We start from the raw sequence: 22091 nt of genomic DNA, 5'->3' as shown, positions 1-22091 counted from the left end.
TGCACAAATTCTACATAGTACTCGATGCTTATGTTGTTTCTTAGTTGATTTGATGTTTTAGTGAAGGAAAAAAATCGTTCCTAATGTAACTGTCAGCATGACTGAAAGAGGCATAACACTGCACACTGCCAAGAGGAGGGAAAACAGAAATCTTTGCGGAGAAGTGGGTGGGGGGGGGGGAAGAGAGAGAGAGAGAGACATGGGGAATAAGTAAACCTTTATTCTTGTATCAGAACCAGGAATTGTACAGCTGTGTTCTGGCATATTGGTTTCTGTGAAATAAATGTAATGTATAACCAAACCACAGAACTACACAGGCTTCCTTAAATATGGTCTATGAGTGTGAATCAGGATTGCATCAATTTCTGTTTTAGAGGGTGATATCAGTAACAGCTCATCACAAAATGGCATGGTTTTCAGAGCACCAGACTGCCAAAACACTTGGTTTATCTTTCATTTCCTCCTGAGCTATATTAAACAGGACTTTTAGCCTTTATAGACATCATATTTGAACGTAGTGGTGAGAGCATGAGTTCAGTCAGTCATTCTTCACTGACATTTAAGGAAAAAAAGAACTATGAAAGGGGGCAAAGAGTATTGGATCATAGTTCACCCTTTGCCATTGCACCACATAGTTTCTCTAGCTAGGCGCTATAAAAATGCGATAACAATTTTAGAGTAGCTCAAGTTTGGGTTTATATTATATGACCATCTTCCCTCGCAAATAACAATGGTAGGAGGCTCTTCTTGGAATATTATATGAGGATTTCACCCAGTTCAGAATGGGGTTGATTGAACCTGATGTTTTTCTTGAAAATGTATGAAAGTAGCATATAGTTTTTGGGGTGCCCCCAATCCTCAGGTGGGGAGGTGTTCACTAAATGGAATGAATATATCTGTGCCATTTGGCAGGCTCACACTATCTTTTCCTATTGAGTTTGTTCTTTCAACACTTGGTGAAAACTGGGTAAAATCCTCCTATCGGATTTCAAGAAGAGACTCCAATCTGTATTGTTTGTGAGGGAAGATGCTCATATAATAGTTTCAGATTGGTAGCCGTGTTAGTCTGTATCAGCAGAAAGAATGAGGAGTCCTTGTGGCACCTTAGAGACTAACAAATTTATTTGGCAAAATTTGTGGGGCTAAAGCACTTTTCATCAGATGTGCAGTGTGGAATACAGTGTAGAATATATATATATATACATACAGAACATGAAAAATGGGTGTTGCATACCAACTAACTAAGACTAATAAAATATTAGTGGGCTATTATCAGCAGGGAAAAAAAACTTTTTAGTGATAAATCAGATGGCCCCATTTCAAACAGTGAACAAGAGAGGTGGAGTAACAGAAGGGAAAATTAGCATGGGGAAATTTTTTTTTTTTGTGTTATGATCCATCAGTCTTTATTCAAGCCTAATTTAATGGTGTCCAGTTTGCAAATTAATTCCACTTCTGCAGTTTCTTCTTGGAGTCTGTTTCTGAAGTATTTTTGTTGGAGTATTGCGACTTTTAGGTCTGTAATTGAGTGACCAGGGAGGTTGAAGTGTTCGCCGACTGGTTTTTGAATGTTATAATTCTTGACGTCTGATTTGTGGCCATTTATTCTTTTGCATAGAGATTGTCCGGTTTGGCCAATGTACATGGCAGAGGGGCATTGCTGGCACATGATGGCATATATCACATTGGTAGATGTGCAGGTGAACGAGCCTCTGATGTGGCTGAGACTCCAATGAGAAACTGCAGAACTGGAATTAATTTGCAAACTGGACACCATTAAATTAGGCTTGAATAAAGACTGGGAGTGGATGGGTCATTACACAAAGTAAAAACTATTTCCCCATGCTAATTTTCCCCCTACTGTTACTCACACCTTCTTGTCAACTGTTGGAAATAGGCCATCCTCATTATCACTACAAAAGTTTTTTTTTTCTCCTGCTGATAACAGCCCACCTTAATTGATTAGTCTCATTAGAGTTGGTATGGCAACACCCATTTTTTCATGTTCTCTCTGTGTGTGTGTGTGTATATATATATATATATATATATGTGTGTGTGTGTGTGTGTGTGTATATATCTTCCTACTGTATTTTCCACAGCATGCATTCCAATGAAGTGAGCTTTAACCCATGAAAGCTTATGCCCAGATAAATTTGTTAGTCTCTAAGGTGCCACAAGGACTCCTCATTCTTTTTGGTCATATAATATAAACCCAAACTTTGACCTATATTAAAATGATATAATTTTTAATAGCACTTAGATAGAGGACCTATGTGCTGCAGTGGCAAAGGTGGACTATGATCTAATACTTTTTCCCTCCTTTCATAATTCTTTGATTTATGGGGTCAGATTTTCTGCTTTAAACAATGGTGCAAAGGGGCCATAAAGCCAATGGATATGTTCCATGGAATGGATCAGGAAGCCTTAATTGGCTCCTTTGCCATGTTCATGCTTAATAAATAATAAATCTAGACAATCTACATTTTGTAGCATGCCCTTTATAATTGTGTGGAGTGTTCTTGGTCATTTGTTTTTATTGTAAGTTGAATTAATGCTGGTGAGAGGTGTCTAGTTGTGAGGCCTGCAAACTTAAGTCCTCTCTCTATCCACAGAAGCAGTTTTCCCCAGTGATTAAAGCCAGCCAGTGGAGGAAAGATTTCACCAAGGATGTTTTCCCTACTTTGTTTTCAAAGTAGCGGGTTGACCATAATTTCAGTCAAATGGCTAGTTCTTAAGCAATACTTTAAGACCCTGCATATGGAAATATACAATACACTGAGAACAGATAAACAAAATGGTCACAGTTTATATTAAGGTTCAATTTATAACTGATTTATAAAGGGTTAATAAATGATTGTTGTCTTAAATAGTTAATTGTGATATGATTTTTAATTATTATTTGTCTTGTGGCATCTTAGGCACCCCAGTTTTGGAACAGAACCTTATTGACCTGACCTGACCTGTTTGGAGGGCCTAGAACAATATCGACATAGCTTATAACCCTCTAAACATCTTCTGCTGACATGCTTATTACACGTCTGGAACATGCTTATGAAATCCATTCATCATTTGTTAACTCTTTATATACCATTTAGAACAAGAACTTTGGCATAAAGTGTGACAAACAAAATCCACTGTCAATGTTGTGGAATAAGTAGGCAAAGAAAAAAATTACCCATTTTTGATTCACAAATTTCAAGCAGCACAACTAGCAGAAAAACTCAGAGCTTGGAGTAATGTCCATTAGGGTTCCATAACAAAACTTACTGAAGACAAAGAAGCAAAGATCATAATCTCTTCGGTTATTAAATACATTATGTATTTTTGTGGTAAATTAGGAAGTAAAACTGTCAGCTGAACTCACCATCAACAGGACATAAGTAAATTATTGTTCGTCACAAAAAGGGAAACACAGTAACATATTTAGCAGCAGTCATTTCCCCTGTTGGGAAATCTCCCCTCTTTTCCCCTGCCCCCTTTTCTCTCTCATTCTCACTCTTTGGAATGAGAAAGGTGCATCCAAAAAAGTTTTTGGTTCTGACACATAGCTGATTGCTCAATGTGAAAGCATTTCCGTTGTGTATTGAGTTGCATATAAAGCCATCTACTAGGACCTTCCAATGCTACATGAAAGCCTTGCCTACAGCTCCACAGGAGAAGCCACTGGGCAAAAGAATGCAGAATCAGAGGTAAGTAAATGGGAGGGAAATGTCATCTGGAAAAAACAAGTTTGTGGCGACTGCTGGACAGCAAAATAGAGGGATCGTAAATAGGTGAACAAAGCAGCAAAATATTTTCATCATGCAAATAATCAAAAGGCGAGAGAGAGAACTTTGCTGTAGGATGTCAGGTGTATCTTAGGAACTGTTAATTCAACAACTCCGTGGCCCCTTCCAAAAAACCAGGGAAGATGTTAAGAGATGTTTGCAATAATACAGTATTTCTTCATTGAATTTTGTTTTTGTCAACCCTGTGAAGAAGGCAAATAGCTCTACCTTCAAAATGCATGGTTATAGTCAAACCAGCAGTCCTTAGCTAAACTGAACTAGTAGAAAGGAGAAAAGCTGAATAAACAGATTGGCAACATAAGTAGAAGAAGCCTATTTATGTCTGTGTATGAATCTGATGTGTGTACCAGGAAAAGTATGTCTTTTTTTTTCTTTTGGAGAGAATTCAAGGTGATTCTCCTTGGTATCCAGGGAAGTAACACTGTTAAGTGTATATGTGTGTAAGTGTATCTGTGTATATAGCATGCATGTGTGTGTGTGTGTAGCACATTTCTAGTTAAACACAGAATGGCTGTGAATTGTATACTATATGTATATTATGTATCTATTCTATATTGTGTGTGTACAGTGTTAATCAAGAAGAACTCTACTGAAATCAGTGAAGTTATACCAGTTTAAAACTGGTGTGAGAGAAGAAACAGTCCTGTAGCATTAGCATATATGCACAGAGAGACTACACCTTTCCCTTGCTAAATCAGCATGTATGGTGGCTAATGAATGATTGGCAGTGGAGCATATCCATTCTATTTTAAATTCCTTCTTCTGTCTCTGGCTCAGTTTCTATTTGTGGAAGTGGAACTTTGTATGTGGGTTTTGCTCACGATTATTTGTATGCATCAATGGTAATTTTCGTGCTGAAAACCCATTGGCACACAGATTGAACACCCAACAACTTGGATGTGCATGTGATTTGACGGCCAAGTTTTATGTCCCAAATGAAGACTAGGATGAAGCCCCTAAAAATGTTGACTCATCATTTTCATGTTTGCTGTTATGAGGGGTTGTTCCACCAAAGCTGTAGGAACTGCAGAATTCTGTGGCAGGTAGTATGGGTCTTATGAAATGAAAAGAATGACAAAGCTAATGTATCTATGTGATATTTCAGCCAGACTCTATCATGCCACAAGTCAGAGGAAGGAAGTAGTGAGGGCAAAAAAACTAACTTGTTTTAAGATTGAGCTTGATGAGTTTATGGAAGGGATGGTATGATGAGATTGCCAGCAATGGCATATTGCCCAGCTGTGACTGCTATTAGCAAATCTCTCCAACAGCCAGAGATGGGACACTAAATATGGAGGGCTTTGAGTTACTACTGAGAATTTGTTCCCAGGTGTCTGTCTAGTGGGTCTTGCCCACATGCCTAGGGTGTAACAATTCTTTTTTTTTTTTTTTTAGTTGAACCAGTGCAGATTAGAGGTTTCTGTTTACTAAAGGTGGACTGGATCAAAGCTAGCCAGGTCCCAGATGTACCAAAAGTTTAAGCATGCAGACCTTTGCCCAAATAAATTTGTTAGTCCTTGTGGCACCTTAGAGACTCCTTGTTCCTTTTGCTGATACAGACTAACACGGCTACCTCTCTGAAACCTGTTATTCATACTTCACTTTCCCCTAAGAGACTTTTCTTCTTTGCCTGTTTGGCTAACACTAAACTTTTTCTAAATGTATTTTTTTGACCACTACTCACTCCTGCTCTCTGTCTGGTGCCAGTGATATCCTGGCCAATTCATGTGTTGTGTGCACTCGTGCAAATTAGGTGTGTAAATCATACAGAGTTGCATGCCTTGCAGCGGCCATGCTGCAGATCTTCTATTGCAGTGTAGACTTACCCTAACACTCCCTCTTGAGATGCTATTTTTATCTCTACAGTGTGTTGAGATCTGCTAGCACTTTTCTATGCAGAGAGGACCTCCCAAACAGTTAGACCGAACAAATTAACAGGAGATGTTTTCCCATTCAAAAGACTTTGAAAGTCTCTCTCCACTGGCATCCCAATAATCTCAATTTATGCAAAGCGGTTCGGTTTTTAGTATTTACCCTCTCCTCTCTGCGGCAGTGTTACTTTTAACCAGGATTTTATTTTGTCTTTCTTTCTACTAACCATGGGTGGCAAGTTTGTAGAAATTTTGGTGGTGCCCAGAACCCACCACCCAAAACTCCACCCCCACCTGCCTAAGGCTCTGGGAGGGGGTTGGGGGGAGATCTGGGGTGCAGATCCTGGGCTGGGGATTAGGGTGCAGGAGGGGTGCAGGGTGCAGGCTTTGGGATGGAGTTTGGGTGCTGGGTGCAGGCTCCGGGCTGGGGCAGGGAGTGGGTGTGCAGGAGGGGGTGAGGGGTGCAGGCTTTGGGACGGAGTTTGGGTGCAGGCTCTGGGCTGGGGTTGGGGGCATTGGAAGGGGTGAGGGGTGCAGGCTCTGGGAGAGAGTTTGGGGGTGGGAAGGGGTGTGTGGGAAGGGGGAGGGGGTGCACCCTCTGGGAGGGAGTTTGGGGATAGGAGGGAGTGCAGGGGTGAGGGCTGTGAGGCTGAGGATGAGAGATTCATGCTGCGGGGGTGGGCTCAGGGCTGGGGCTGAAGATTAGGGTGCAGGGGGATGAAGGCTCTGGCTGGGGCAGAGGATTAGGGTGCAAGGGGATGAGGGTTCTGGCTGGGGCTGAGGATTAGGGTGTGGGGGAATGAGGGCTCTGGCTGGGGATGAGGGTTTGGGGCGTTGGGGAGGCTCAGGGCTAGGGCGGAAGGGCAGGGTAAGGGCAGCCTCCCTTGCCAACTATGGAGGGCAGGCACTAGGACCCTGGGGCAGCAGACAGCAGTTCTGCCGGGAGTCGCTCTACTCCGGCAGCACAGAGCAGGCAGGGGAGAGGTGTGGGCTGCTTTCTGTCAGGCAGGGACGTGGAGCGGCCGGGGGGAGGACACGCAGGGGGAGGGGTGGCAGGCGGGGGCTGGGACCTGCTCCAGGCAGGGACGCAGCGGAGGGGGCGGGGGAGGCCCGCGGGGGCCGGGGCCCAATCCAGGCAGGGCCGGGGGAGAGACCCAGCTCCAAATTTTGCTGGAGCAGGGCCCCCAGCCCTGAATATTCCTGGAGCCCGAGCACCGCAAATGTATATAACCTGCCGCCTATGCTACTAACGGTCTCTTATGAGAGTTTACAGTGATGGGAATTATACAAGGTTTATACAGCCATCATCCACCTGCACAACATGGTACACGGACCTGTCAACTCTCCCATCAGTGTTAATTATAGAATCACAGAATCTCAGGGTTGGAAGGGACCTCAGGAGCTCATCTAGTCCAACTCCCTTCTCAAAGCAGGACCAACCCCCAACTAAATCATCCCAGCCAGGGCTTTGTCAAGCCTGACCTTAAAAACTTCTAAGGATGGAGATTCCACCACCTCCCTAGGTAACCCATTCCAGTGCTTCACCACCCTCCTAGTGAAATAGTTTTTCCTAATATCCAACCTAGATCTCCTCCACTGCAACTTGAGACCATTACTCCTTGCTCTGTCATCTGTCACCACTGAGAACAGTCTAGTTCTAGCCTCTTTGGAACCCCACTGCAGGTAGCTGAAGGCTGCTATTAAATTCCCCCTCACTTTTCTCTTCTGCAGACAAAACAACTCCAGTTCCCTCAGCCTCTCCTCATAAGTTATGTGCCCCAGCCCTCTAATCATTTTCCTTGCCCTCCACTGGACGCTCTCCAATTTGTCCACATCCTTTCTGTAGTGGGGGGCCCAAAACTGGACACAATACTCAAGATGTGGCCTCACCAGTGCAGAATAGAAGGGAATAATCACTTCCCTTGATCTACTGGCAGTGCTCCTACTAATGCAGCCCCATATGCCGTTAGCCTTCTTGGCAACAAGTGCACACTGTTGACTCATATCCAGCTTCTCATGCACTGTAATCCCCAGGTCCTCTTCTGCAGAACTGCTGCTTAGCCAGTCACTCCCCAGCCTGTAGCAGTGCATTAGCTCGGAAGCCATACATCATCACCACCCCCTTGCCGGGATGACAGAGGCTCACGAAGCATCAGTTCCTGCCAGTATTTGCAGTATACGTCACTTTAGTCTCCTGAAGCCCATTGCTTAAAACAATCTTATTTTGGGGCTTCTGCAGTTTCAGATGCTCTTCAGGATAGTTTCTGTGTAACTGGGATGAGACCTTTATTTCTGGTCATCAATTAATATAACCGGAGATATTTGAGAACCAGTCTGAATCCATCCTGTAGGTTAGGATTCAACCCCAACTGAAGTGTACCCTGCTACTGGTCCAGATTCCAAAAGAAACTGAATACAAAGAAAAGCTGCTGAGTTGTTGTTCTCGTTAGTCCACACAGTCCAATGACCACTATCTCAAAAACTATATTGGGATAGATTTTATGTAGGGTGGGCACTACAAGGGGGCAAAGGGTGATAGGGCAAGAGCAGTTAGCCGTTAAAATATATTGTACGATGTGAGGTGATGCAGAGCACTTATATTATCTTGTGTATTGTTATACATGTGATCTTCTTGCCTGCAGGTTTCAAGATGCTGTTCCCCATTTTTCTCTTTCCTGTTTCCCTTGGAAGAAGATGGCTGGGCTCCTGTTTATCTGTACATACATAGTGGATGCCTCTGCCTTCAGAATCCAGCGTGTGGAAAGCACAGGTAATGGCAACGCTCATATCAAAGATTTGGGCTAGAGCATTTGTTTTCCTACCTGTATTTTTTTTTTAAGTGAGACACTAATGAAACAATTTCACCGGTTTATGTAGAAAACTGCCAGGATCACACTACGTATTTCAAACACTACTTTGCACTGAAAGGAGAACCTGTGATCCTGAAATGCCCTTCCTCTGAATACAAACACTTGGACTTTTCCAACCATCCATGTAATCTGACATGGTCTAAGAACGATTCAAAACCGATGAACCAAGGAGGAGATGAGGAACGAAGAATTTGGGCACAAGGTGATGCTCTTTGGTTTTTACCAGCATCGTTAGAGGACTCCGGACAATATATCTGCACTCGAAGGTAGGCATTTCAATAAAAATCCAGTCCATTAAACTACTTGACTGTGCCTAAAAGACGTTATTGGCTTGATCCAAAGCTCTGTGAAGTTCATGAAAGACTCCCACTATCTTCAGTGGGCTTTGGATCCCTGTAGTAAAGTTTATGAAGTAAATATATATTTGTAATTTTGATTATACCATAGAGAGGGCTTCAGAATTATTTCCCCTATTTTTTCTGCTCTGTTTTACATTAAAAATATTAAGTCTTGATCTCCTTGATTTTGCAGGAAGACCCTTTATAGGACTGGACAGCTAAAGTAAAATAATTACATCAAACTAGGCTGAAACTTGAGCTGTGACTTTTCCAACCTTCAGGGAAGACCAAGGCACAAAGGGACTTGGGCAGCTAACTGCATCTCCCCCGCCCCCGCTCTTCTTGCAAGAGGCACCCTACCTCCAAGAAATGGATCACACATGAGAATCCCAAGCAGAGATAGGTGCCTCCCTCCAGGCCACATTCAGGCACTGAATTCCCTGAGAGGGGTGGGGCTTAGGATGCACACCTTTCCTGGGCATCTCCAATGACTATCTTTAGGCAGAGAGTTGCCTAGCATGCTGGTGAGGGCTGAACTCAGGCTTTTGAATCACAGTGATTTCTAGGTGCCTAAAAGTTAGGGGTGGTGACACTGAATGTCCCAATGCTGAAATCCCTTTGTGACTCTAGCCTCTTGCCACAGTCACACTTGGAAGGTTTACAAATTTAAAAGAAACTTTCACGTTCAAGGAAGGATCCAGAATCTGGTGGTGCTGCTTGAATGTCTGGAGCAGAGAATCCATCAGCAGAGACATCACAATAGGTTGAACCTTGATTCTTTCTGACTCTTAAAAGCTATACCTGCCACCATCCTGATCCAGTTCTCCTATCCTCCATTCAGTCCTCCACTACAAAGCTAGCACCTGAGATTTATAATGTAAGAAACAGACAGAGTTTAAAAATGTAAATATTTGAAACTGTCTTTATAAAGGAGCGGTAAGCACAAACAAGCAAACATAATTTTCCTCTTGCAAACCACCATTAAGGAATTTACCATATTTTTCAGTACACTGTGAAATGAGGATATTTGCAAACTATTACAGATTTCCACCTCCGCCTGATTAGCAATTATTTTGCTACTGACTGGTAATTTCAAACTGATTAGCAATTATTATGGATTAGAGCTATATGTACAACACTGTAATGATATTATAACAATGTTAGCAGTTATGTATGCAGCAACAGACAGCAGTGGGTGAATGTGAGAGCCTGAACATTGCAAAAGAATAGGTCCCAGTCTTGCAAGCGTTTGCAGACCTTTTATATCAATGGCACTAATCCCTATGCATAAAGTTAAAGCAAATTCACTTAAGTGTTTTGCAAGATTAGGGTCTCACGGGTAAACTTGCTGGGGTTGTGAACTTACAGAACAATACTTGACAGGTATTTTATGATAAAGTAATTCTGCTTAAAGCAACAATGGGCAAATAGCTCTTTTGTTCAGTCTTCTGGGTTGGAAGCAAACCGCCACTATGCAATTGTTACAACGGACATAAGACTGGGAACTAAAATGATGGACAGAGAGAATCCCTATCTATCTATCCAATAGATATATATCAGAGGGGTAGCCGTGTTAGTCTGGATCTGTAAAAGCAGCAAAGAGTCCTGTGGCACCTTATAGACTAACAGATGTATTGAAGCATAAGCTTTCATGGGTGAATACCCACATGCATCCGACGAAGTGGATATTCACCCACGAAAGCTCGTGCTCCAATACATCTGTTAGTCTATAAGGTGCCAGTAGATATAGTTTGTCTGGAAAGTCCTGCTTTGAAACTTACATAAACAAAAGCCCCATTGGGTCAAATTGGAAGGAGATACTAAATACTATAAACACTTCAAAGCAGAGAAGGTGTCTTTTTGTCTAGGTTTTGTAAAGTACTATGTACACCTGTCACTCTATAAATGCCTGTCAATAATAAAACAGCAGCCGCCATATTTTTAATAAGTGCTCTGTCTCAGATTTCATATTTGTTTCTTAGATTGCCCCTGATAGGCACCAACACCTGCATGGTACAATTAAGATCTTATTGACGCGTATGGGTGCAAAAGCACACAGTTCACATCAGAGCTGCTGCTGTTCAGCAGGATACATTCTTTCTTTTTTCCCTTCAAAGCGGGGCTAGCAGGGAGAGATTGCCTCAGTGAATGCAACAAACACAGTGTTCCAAAGGAAAAGCTTGAATTTTAAAATAAACAACCCACCACCAAAAAGCTTTCGTTCTTCCAAAAACAACACTGGTAACTTCCCAGAATCCCTGCTCGTGACCTAGTATTGACTCAGACTTGACTTACCAGAAACCAGCTACGGAGAGAAAGCAAGGTACAAAGAGGTTAACTGACCTGTCCAAGGTCACCGAGTAGAGATTAGAACCTACCAGTCCTGACTACCAGCCCCCTACTTTAAGCTCTGACAATGCTGCCTTTGTGCTGACTGAAGTATTCCCAGATGTAATCTGAATCTGTTGATGGCAAGAAAGACATAACATGGTCAAACTATCCCTGCAGTCATGGAGCTACCAAAATTTAATACAAGCTGTCTGGCCCCAGTGGAAAGGAATAACAGGTGAAGTCTGACCTTGGAGTTCTGGCTGAATGACTTCTGGTCATTATGAAGAGAAATGAGACTCTTCTCTGTATTTTGACAGGATTATTTATAACATAGAGGCTATAGATTGAAGGCGCATGGCAGCTAAAGTGGCCTCTCTCACCTCAGAATTGAGTCATGGCAGCAGGACAGTATGAGGAAGCTTGTACTGCCCATGCTGTGTTGGTTCTGTTGGTAAGCAGAGGACTTCGGTGTCTAGGGCTGTCGATCAAGCACCTTGCACAAGCATTAAATGCATGCCATTCCCCTGCCCTTTCTGTGTGGTGCACACCTGTTAACATCTGTCCTTCATATGCTTGCAGGAATTCCTCTTACTGTGCTGATGTCTCCATTCACCTAACAGTTACTGAGAAAACTGCTGTTCATGAGATTTCCTATCATCAAATTCTCTTCACGTTCACTTCTGGAAAACTTGTTTGCCCTGATCTGGGGGATTTCATACAAAAGGAAACAGACTTGGAGCTAAAATGGTACAAGGTAGAACTTTCACCTCTTCTAAAGAGTCATAGAGTTTGGCGCCAGAAGGGACCATCTGATCATCTAGTCTGGCCTATGTGTCACAGGCGACCACCATCACTCAGCACCTGCACAATAAACCCAACAACTGAAATTAGTCTAAAGTGTTACCGTCCACAGACTAGACGATAATGTGCCACAGGCAGAGAATAGGTGGGAACAAGGTGCACCCAATGCCTAAGGCTCCTGCAGTGGCAGAGAATTGAACAAGTGAGAGAGAGAGCTAGCTAATCCTGGCAAGTGACCCAGGCATTGTGCTGCTGAGAAAGGCAAAAAATGCAAGGTCCCTACTAATCTGACCTGGGGGAAACTTTCTTTCTCGTTCAGGATAGGGCGATGCTGAGCATGTGAGCATAAACCAGTCAGCCAAGTACCTGAGAGAGGATACTTGGTACCACCTCAGAGCATCAACCCACCCTGTCCAGTGTCCCAGCTCTAGCTGTGGCCCCCTCTCAGGCTTCAGAGGAAGGAGACAGAAAAAACAACAACCCAGAATACATGGGGGGAGAGGGGAAGGGAGGGAACATCCCTACTTGACCCCTGCAGGTGACTGACTGAAGCCCTGAATGGTGAACTTTTAGGAACATGAAACATGAACTAGAAGCTGAGCTGTTTTAGAGTTTGCCTAACCCAGGCACTGCCTCACCTTCTCTCCGTCTTCTTTTATGGGAGAAGTTCCTGTGGCTTGCTGGTTGCATGCTGGGACTGTGCAAAATGCATTACTTATTTACCATGCTCTTGTTTTAATGCATCACAAATCAATAGCAATAATAATTTTTGTCCAGAAGTCTCTTCTGTACAGTTTGAAATTCTGCAGTACCTAGTTGTACAGCAAATAACGAGCATAGGTCATTAGGCTGGTTTTTACAAGGCATCATTTTTACTGGGATTGAAATCATTCTAGCAAAGTTTCCCTGTCCAGCTTTCATCTGAGAAACATGCTATAGTTTATTTGCCTAGGTGACATAAAGTTCAGCTCTACAGCTGGATTAATAACATGGCTGTCAGGAAAAACCTGGCCTGTCCACAGTGGGAAAGCACACACTTGTTGCTAGCAAAGCTCAACAGAGTATCGGTGATAACAGCTTGGCAACATGTCACATCTTGCAAGACTTGGCAGGGGAAAATAATATGGTGCCATGGGAAGATGTACGATCGCTAAGATGTTCTTGTATTGTATGTAGGGAGATTCTGGAAAGAAGCTCATTATATATTCTCTTTAGCCAACATGCATAATTTAAGATAACAGCATTTGAAAATATATGTTAATAATAACAATGCATCACACTTCACATAGGGCCTCACATTGGTGGGCTGCAAAGCGTTTTACAATTATTGATGGATTCAGCTTTGCAATGCTCACCCTTGAAGTAGCACAAGTGTTGTTCTGCTATTTTATAGGTAGGGAAATGGAGGTGCTCAGATACTGTAATCATAAATGTGATATAAAATCTTAGATAAGAGAACAAGTAACCTCCCCAATGGTTACAAAGAAAGTCAAATCCAGGTCTCTTCACACCCTGGCCTATTTTAACCATTGGGTTGTTGTTATTTCTTTAGGATTCTGTACCTTTGGATGAAGACAATAAAAAATTCAAAAGCTTGAAAGGCACAAACTTTCTCTACATCAGCTCTGTGTCATCAAAAGATTCTGGCTATTACACCTGTGAAATGTCTTTTCTCTATGGACGCACACAGTATAACATCACCAGAACTATTCAGCTACGGACTTTGGGTAAATACTTCCCACTTGAGATGGTACAGTACTTAACGAAACATTTGGCCAGAATGGTCTTTGTCAATGAAATGTGCAGAAGGGAACTCACATTAAGTGATGCTATTAAGCTGGTTAGCTGCCAGGGAAACTGGGACATCAGAGCAGCATGCATTCTGCTTACTTGTAATAATGGTCCAAAACAGTTTTCCCTGACAACCCCAGGCACTGCTCAGTTCAGCTCTTTGTTTGGCTAACAGTTGAACCAGCCCTGGGACTAAGCAGCACATTTCTGGGCAGTAGAACCATATGTTGAAAGTGCCTGTAGTTATTAAACTGAATAATTTGTCACAAGAGTCAATGCAAACATCTTCAGAGGGCTTAGGAAATATAATATTTAGTTTAACTAATAGGGAATGGTGGGAAAAGACATTCATTTCACTTTCTCTTTTGTAAAATGGTACAAATTGCTTTGCTGCTGCACTAAGAAACAAACACACACGATGGCTGTCAGTACACAACACAAACAACAGAGGGCAGGAGTGTTACATGTACCTTGTTCAGAATATGCGAAGACCAAGAAACATGACTCTGTATTTATTCTATTGACGCTGCAAATGGCTCAAATCCTTCAACTCTTCCTTGCTTGAGTAGTACCTGTCAGACTGCGGTCTGCAATTTAATCTCTCATACCTGACTGCAGAATGGTGTGGGTAATCTGCATAGAAGCAGTTCTTCAGTAAATGGCTTCTTATTGTGGTGTTCAGCCTTTGGACAGAACCCATGCAGTGGTCGTGCATATAAACATAATGTTAAAAGGGACAAGCAGGACAAGTTAAGCAGAAGAAACAGTGCATTAATGAAAATGGTGCTTCAGGGCTGCCAGACTACCGCTACCTAATAGCAGAAGCAAAGTTTAAAAGGGAAGCACGCTGCTAAGGGTTTCATTTGGATGCGCCGCTCTGAGCGGGCGGCTCAGGCCCCCCGTTGGAGCCCCCCCCCCCCCCCACACACCGGATCGGGGGGGGCGGGCTCTCGGCGCTCGGCGGCGGCTGATGCGCTGAGGCTGGAGGAGGGGAGGGGGCGGAGGCGGGCTCTGCTCTCTCTCTGGGGCCCTGCCGGGCCGGCCCGGCGGGGGCCCGCCCCCCCCCCCCGGGCGGCCCTGGGATGCGGAGGCTCATTCTTGACCTCTTGACTCCTCACATGCTTGCATCCTCTGCTCACAACTCATGCATTTTTCACTCTGTGCTCTTCTGAGTTTGGGAGCGGATGTGCTGGGAGCTTGAGACTTATTGCTCAGCAGAAAGTGCTGTATGTCTGGTGCCTAATCTTGCAGCTATTTCCCACTTGCTCACATCTATCTTTAAGCTCCCCACTGTGTGCCAGTGCTTTTGGGATCAAGACCTGAGCCTAAGCACATCTGTAACAGTGTTCCCTAACCTATGTCCCTTCCCTTGAAACCACATTTGAGCTTGATGAAGGTATCACAAAATGCTTTACAGTGGAATAAAAGCAATAAAAATGGCACACTTCTATTTGTGGTTCTTGTAAGTCTATTAAATTGTCTATTGCACTCTCCATGACTATTGTTCTCTCAATCCTGGCAGAACAAGAAAAGAGATTTGGTCCAGTGATTGTATATCCAGATCAGAAGACTACATTAGCTGTTCTTGGTAAGGCCAATAATTATTCACTTGTTTCCAAAAGCAAGAGCATATAGGATGTATTCAGCTCCACTGACTTTGATTTATACCAGCTGAGGATCTGCCCTGTGGAGATTTTCATTTGTTCTCTTTAAAAGTATCACACATTGTTTTCCAGTAGACGTTACTAAAAAAAAAGTGACAATATGTTTTAATAGTTAGTAAAGCAATTCCAGGATCCTTAGAATGTTGGACGAGTTTATCCTTTCTATCAGTAACTTTCCCTGCTCTGCATTCTGTAAAAAGGATCTAGGGTATGTGGTAGCTTTGACGGGCCCGCGTGGCTTTCTTGGGGAAGAAATGATTTCCTTGCCCATGACATTTGAACTGTAACTTCTGAGCCACTCTGGTCACTAATTACAGCGCAGATTGGTATGGTCTCAGTGTCATTTCCTTATAGATTATTTTATGACATGAATGTTAAGCACTCTTTCCTTTACTGCGCCCCCCCCAATCCAGCATATATTTTAATAGGCTATCTTACTCTATATTAAACATGAAGTTTTGCTCTATGCGTTTGATTATGCACTGCCTGGCACCTTCTATTGCCTAAAACTAATAGCAAATGGGAATTTCTCCCTTGTCTACCTCAGGGTTTTGCACTCACTTTGCACCCACTCCACACAAGTATAAATGATTAAACTAGCTGTTTCATTGGGCTCTATATTTTTAATATAAAGTAGGTGCATCCTGGTGAAGGTACATTGTGCTATTATTCTTGCAAAGATTCTAATTTTTGCACAGTGGTGTTTGCCTATCTTTGGAGGCCCCTCTTTGTATTTGATGTCCGGTTTTAACAGGCTTGCCTCAAGCAGACAGTCCAGCTGCGAATGATGTTACACTGCTGGCTCGTCAGGTTTTTCCTGAGCTGTAAATCATTCCCTTGACACACAGGAACTGCAGTGTCTCAAAGCTTCGTGCCACTGGAATGTGGACTTGTCTTCTGGGTAATGTGGTTAGAGCAAATGTTACCAACTAATGTATGGAAAAAATAGATAATCAGTTAGTCTCTCAATATTGGGGATAGCTTCCAAGAATGGCTAATTGGACAAAAATTCTCTACTTTTCAAGGCTATGTACAAAGCCAAAAGAGAAACCCATGCTCAGTGTATGTAGGGAGTTTACCAACTCTTTCTGTGGGAGTTTTCAGTATGCGAAACAGTACATGCTAATACATCTGTGAATGTTTTCTTTTTCTTATTTCTTTTTAAACAGGCTCCAAACTGATCCTTCCATGTAAAGTATTTATTGGCTCTAGTAAACATTTTCACACGTTTGTGACGTGGCTAGCAAATGACACTTACATTGATACAACGTACAAACAGCGCAGAGTTACAGAGGGAGAGCATCTGTAAGTATTAAGGAAATGTCACACTCTTTGTTTCTTTGTTTTCTGCTCAGAAATGTTATAGGGACATACCATGCTATTGAATGTCAGGGAGTGAAGTGGGAAATGTTCTGCTGAAAATGGTAGAGCTGGAAAAAAACTGAAAACAACCAAATTAAACTGAACCAAAACCACCACCACCACTATTTGTTTCTGAATAAAATCAATGAGTTTATTTAACTTTATCATTTAAGCCTTGATATTACAAACACACAAGCAAGTGAGGAATCTTATGACATAAACAGTCCAATTGTCTACCAGTGAAACTATTCACATCTATAAAATTATTCACCTGCACAAATGATCAGGCCTTTATAACAATGGCTGTGCGACAGAAAATGTGCTGAGGGAGAGGTACAATTTCTATAGACTTTAAAAGAAAATTGCAGCTATGGTATCTTGTTAATATTGTATAAGTTTGACATAATCATGACAAGAAAAGGAGTCATTCTAACTGGGGGTGAAGTTCATTGCTGTGGAATGGGCCAGCACAAGGTCTATGTACCTCTTAAATCCTTCTTAAGACCTCAAAATAGACACTTAAGTGGGATTTTACTGGCACATAGGCCTCTGCACAGGGGTGAATTTCTTTCAGGGACAGGCGTATAGGCAGTCTGGCCTGGCAGTCACAGCTGGACTGGTGTTCACAAGTTGAAAGCAAGCGGGGATCAGAGTAACTGCTAGAACTGGGATTGATAGGCAAGAATTGGGGTCAGAGACAGGAGATCAGAGGTGGTTACTGAGCTGGAATCAGGTAGCAGAAGTCAGGAAAGCAAGGTGTGGTCAGGAGTCATAGCAGACCAGAAGTTTGTGTGTTTGCCCAGACAAGTTCCCAGGGCACCAGGGTTAAACAGAGAGCATGGGTCAACCAGAAGGCTGAAGGGAGGTGTTGCTCTGGATCAGGGATCGGCAACCTTTGGCCCGCAGCCCGCCAGATTCGGCTGATCGCAGCTCCCACTGGCTGCGGTTCACTGCTCCAGGCCAATGGGGGCTGTGAGAAGTGATGCAGGCCAAGGGATGTGCTTGCTGCCGCTTCCCGCATCCCCCATTGGCCTGGAACAGGGAACCGCGGCCAGTGGGAGCTGCAATCAGCCAAACCTGTGGATGCAGCAGGTAAACAAACTGGCCCGGCCCACCGGTGGGCTTACCCTGGTGGGCTGCGGGCCAAAGGTTGCAGATCCCTGCTCTGGACCCTTTGGCCAGTACTTCCGGTGCCACCTAATCTCCTCAGTGCTTCTTAGATGGTGATGTAGGACTCTCAGCTGTCCCGGCCTCTACAGATTTGGGTTCTAGTCCCATGGATCCTATAATTTCATTAGACAGTCAAAATCCATACCAGAAGCCTCCAGCCCCACAGAATGACTCCAGCTCCACTGCACAGAGGGAAGGCACCAGGGGGCTATAAACCCCCATTGTACAACACATTTATGATTGTTAAATCATTTGCCATCGGATCAATGATGATTCAATCATAAAAAGAACTCTGAAGAAAACGTTTAATTCGAGATATTCCTTTCCCTCTCCATTTAAGCCATTATTATAGCAGGCTGGAAAGTTTTTGATAGCCTTTTCCACTCAATTTTCAATATGGGCACAAGCCTAATCCCCTTACACGTGAGCAGTCCTTACTCAGGTGAGGGGTTTCAAATGGCATTCTAACTTGAGTAAGCATGAACAGGATTGGGCCCTCCTTGGTCACTATCCCAGGTGACATCTAGAACTAGTCTCAGAAATTCTGTCTGTGATGTCAAATGAGAAGGTGACTTGCAGAGGAAAAACAGTTGGGCCTGTGTCTGTTTTGCTGCTTTTATGATGCACAAAGAAGACCTGAAAGGCTTTAGAAAAAATTCTGCTTGCATTTTGTTTAATAAGAAATTTGGATCTTGTCTACCTGGTTTTTCCTAGATGACTATATTAATAAAAAAATAGACAGAGTACTGAAAAATCAGGCCATTAAACAACCAGGCTAAGCAAAATGGATGTCATGAATGCACTATAATGTGAACAGTGTGGTTTAGGATGCATCCCACAGTGATTTTGGAAATAAATCAATATGATTTTAGTGTTAGAAACTAGTAACTGAATGTATCAATAGATACAATACTATTTCTAACACTAACAATAGATTTTAGTGTTAGAAACTAGTAACTGAATGTATCAAAATCACCAAAATTATTATATTCTGGAAAATTCAGGTATAAAAAACGTGACAAATGCATTATTTTTGTTCCAGGGAAATTGTAGAAAATGATGAGAACTACATTGAAGTGCCACTAATTTTTGATCCAGTCAGAGAAATGGATTTTTATACAGATTTTAAGTGTGAAGCCCAGAATAGTCTCGGACACCAAGTGCTGCTAACACGAGTCGAACAAGGAGGTATTTATCTTAACTGCATGCTAGGGTGAAAGCATGCTGTATTCAGTATCAGAGGGGTAGCCGTGTTAGTCTGGATCTGTAAAAGCAGCAATGAGTCCTGTGGCACCTTATAGACTAACAGACGTATTGGAGCATGAGCTTTCGTGGGTGAATACCCAGTTTGTCGGATGCATGTCACGCTGTATTCATTACTGGCTTTAAAATCCAACTAAGCCACGTTCCAATAGCTAGGGCTGTGTTTGAGTTATTGCTTGGCACATAATGGCGTCTTCATTTACCTACAAAGTCACTGTTCTTGACAGTACCGTACTTTGGTGTATTTCTAGCATGAAAGGCACTGTCCACTATCTCTATAGAAACTGCCTGGAGGTGACTTCAGTGACATTCTGCCCATGGTTAAGGGCTTCATGTGAGGGATCCTATTGCTGGAGGGGCCTAAGTTTTTAAAGATAATGGGTGACATTTTGTCCCCAATGAAGTCAATGACAAACTCCCATTGACTTCAAAGAGCCAGGATTTCACCCAGCGCCTCAGGTGAGGGAAATGGCAGAACAAGGATACCCTTAATGTCCCCATTTGTCTCACACAGACTGGCTCTGAAATAACAAAAGGTGAGAATTACAACTGGCTTAGTTATTTTGGTTCAAGTTTGTGTAGAGACTAGGCCTTAGTTTAGTGCAACTGTGTTATGATGTAAAAGACCATTGGACACGTGGACTGAGAAACAGCTGTGAAAACAGTATGAAATAATACAGATTTTTCTTTTTTCTTTGCATGATGTTGGTGAGTGACTAAAGCTTGCTCATTTGGCACTGGAAAGGCACAGTAACATTTATTGCCTTCATCATAGTCACAATTCACTCATGTCTACTGTGATTTGGGGTTTATTCTTTTGGGTTGTTTTGTTAAATTGATCACAGCTTCCCTGAGTTGTTTAGGTACCTAGATATTACTCAGGTGAAGGAAATGACATGGAGACTGATCTTTCTGCTAGTTTTTGGTTCCTATGTGAAAGATAAATGGTATAATCCAAAATGAGCTGCATTATAATTTTTCCATTGGAAAATATTTACTCTTGGAAATCAATCCAACTTACTTTAATAAAAATTTCAGCTTCAATCAGTTTTGTTCATAGTAATTTAAGGTTCTGATCCTGCAGTCTTCATTCTCCACTGTTCTTCTCACCCATGAGGTTAACCACATTAAAACTAATGAATTATTTTTGGAGAAAGGGCTGTAGGATCAGACACCGATTTTTCTTGGGAGGCTTTTCTGAATTTAGGTAATTGTCTTTTTAAAATATACATAACAGTTTTCTTTGTTTTTTTACAGCATCCAGTTTCCCCTGGCATATTGCAGCAATTCCGGTAGCCCTGACCTGCCTGATTTTGGGGGGATTATGCATGCACAAATGCTGGAAGCGGAGAGCTGGTAACGGATATGCTATAGCCAAGTTGTAACTGGGAAAACCTGTGTTAGTCTTCAACCATCAACCAAAACGTTTTCATCCAGCCTATACCTTAAATGAACCAAGGCAAAATATCTCAGGCTAGCCACATTATTTTCTAGGAGGGTGGATATTAGATACTTTCTCTTATCTAAACTTGTTTGACTTGGTTAAACTGTAAATATGGTGTTTTTTGTGTAAACGACTGTGTACAGAAAAAAGGTGTGCCATTATTTTGCAATTGAAGAGCTTTTTGTAGTGTCATGAATGTCTGCATATCTCTGGTCTGCCTCCTGGTTATGTGAGGAGGCGGAGGAAAGGAGTTGTCCCTGGTCCTTGTAACTACTGTAATCTTATCATTAAGAAAATAATAATTAAAAGAGTGACTTAAGCATGCTAGTTCCCAGAAGTACAGTTCCAGTGGGGGCAAAGGTATTGCTTATTTGCACTGCCTACCTTATCTTTTCTCAGACTGAAAAAGAACCAGGCTCCTTTCTGCTGCCAAATAGAGTCATCATAACAAGAGGAATTATTTTCATGCCTGCTTACTGTGCTATTTGTTGGATCATGTTCTATTTGGGATATTATTCACTTTCCAAAAGAAACAAACAGCTCTACATCAGTATAATAGATACAGTAAACATAATGGAGAATTCCATTCCATTTAGTTAGCAGAAGCCTGGTAGCTAGAGATTCATAGGCAAATGTAACATGATTTTTATCTTTGCTATGAAAACAATCTGGAGGGACATTCCTGTAGTCTTGGAACTGTAAATGCATTTTCCATAAATCATTTGACTAATACTTGCTTTGATTCCTGGAAGTGATTTGACAACCCACCAGTAAAAATAACATAACCTTGTCTCAGAGCATCTATTTATTTTATGCACCACTGTTGCATATAGTGGGCCTGATTCATTAGTACAATTACTTCCCTAAAATCAATGAAATTACACAAGTATAAAACTGCTGTGAAATCAGAATCAGGCTCAATGTGTTGTACTTTAAAATTGAAATATACAAAGGGTCAAATCAAATACACAACATAGTGTCTAGATAATTATTTCTCCTGCAAGCAATAATATATGTGAAAGTAGAGGAACAGTAACGTGATATGCCATGGCTATTATCTCCATGTGCATGTGTAGCGGGGTGGTTACCCACTCCTGCCCTGAGGGGTTTAAAAAGCTGCCTGGGAGGACTTGAAAGCTGCAGCTCTAAAAGCTGGGCTGATTGGGGAAGCGGCCTGTATAAAAAGGCTGCGAGCCAGGAGCCCAAGCAGTCTCCCTCTGCCTGTAGAGGGAAGAAGAGCTTGGCTGCTTAAGGTACCTAGAGTGGAGCAGGGCTGGGGAAAGGCTGGGGAGCTCCAGCCTGGAAAGCCCCAGGCTGTGACCTTGATAAAGGCCAGGACAGGTACTGGGGCTATAGCGCGGTAGCCAAGGGTAGGCAAAGGCAGCAGGTCCAAACCCC

At 42.6% G+C, this 22091-nt stretch overlaps 1 protein-coding gene across 1 annotated transcript; it reads left to right on the top strand.

The window, feature by feature from the left end:
* The first annotated feature begins 3520 nt into the window (after positions 1–3520).
* IL1R2 (interleukin 1 receptor type 2) lies at positions 3521–21483 on the top strand. The gene is made up of 9 exons (XM_039522429.1): positions 3521–3689; positions 8302–8429; positions 8537–8795; positions 11778–11952; positions 13552–13726; positions 15313–15378; positions 16624–16759; positions 19029–19174; positions 20507–21483. Exons 1-9 carry the CDS (start codon positions 3628–3630, stop codon positions 20632–20634), a joined length of 1275 nt encoding a protein of 424 aa, XP_039378363.1. The 5' UTR covers positions 3521–3627; the 3' UTR covers positions 20635–21483.
* Positions 21484–22091: the final 608 nt, after the last annotated feature.

This window comes from Mauremys reevesii, linkage group 1 (genome assembly GCF_016161935.1).
Source record: "Mauremys reevesii isolate NIE-2019 linkage group 1, ASM1616193v1, whole genome shotgun sequence".
Lineage (NCBI taxonomy): Eukaryota > Metazoa > Chordata > Testudines > Geoemydidae > Mauremys > Mauremys reevesii.
Note: the sequence above shows the minus strand (reverse complement) of the source record. Positions and strands in the feature narration are given on the sequence as shown.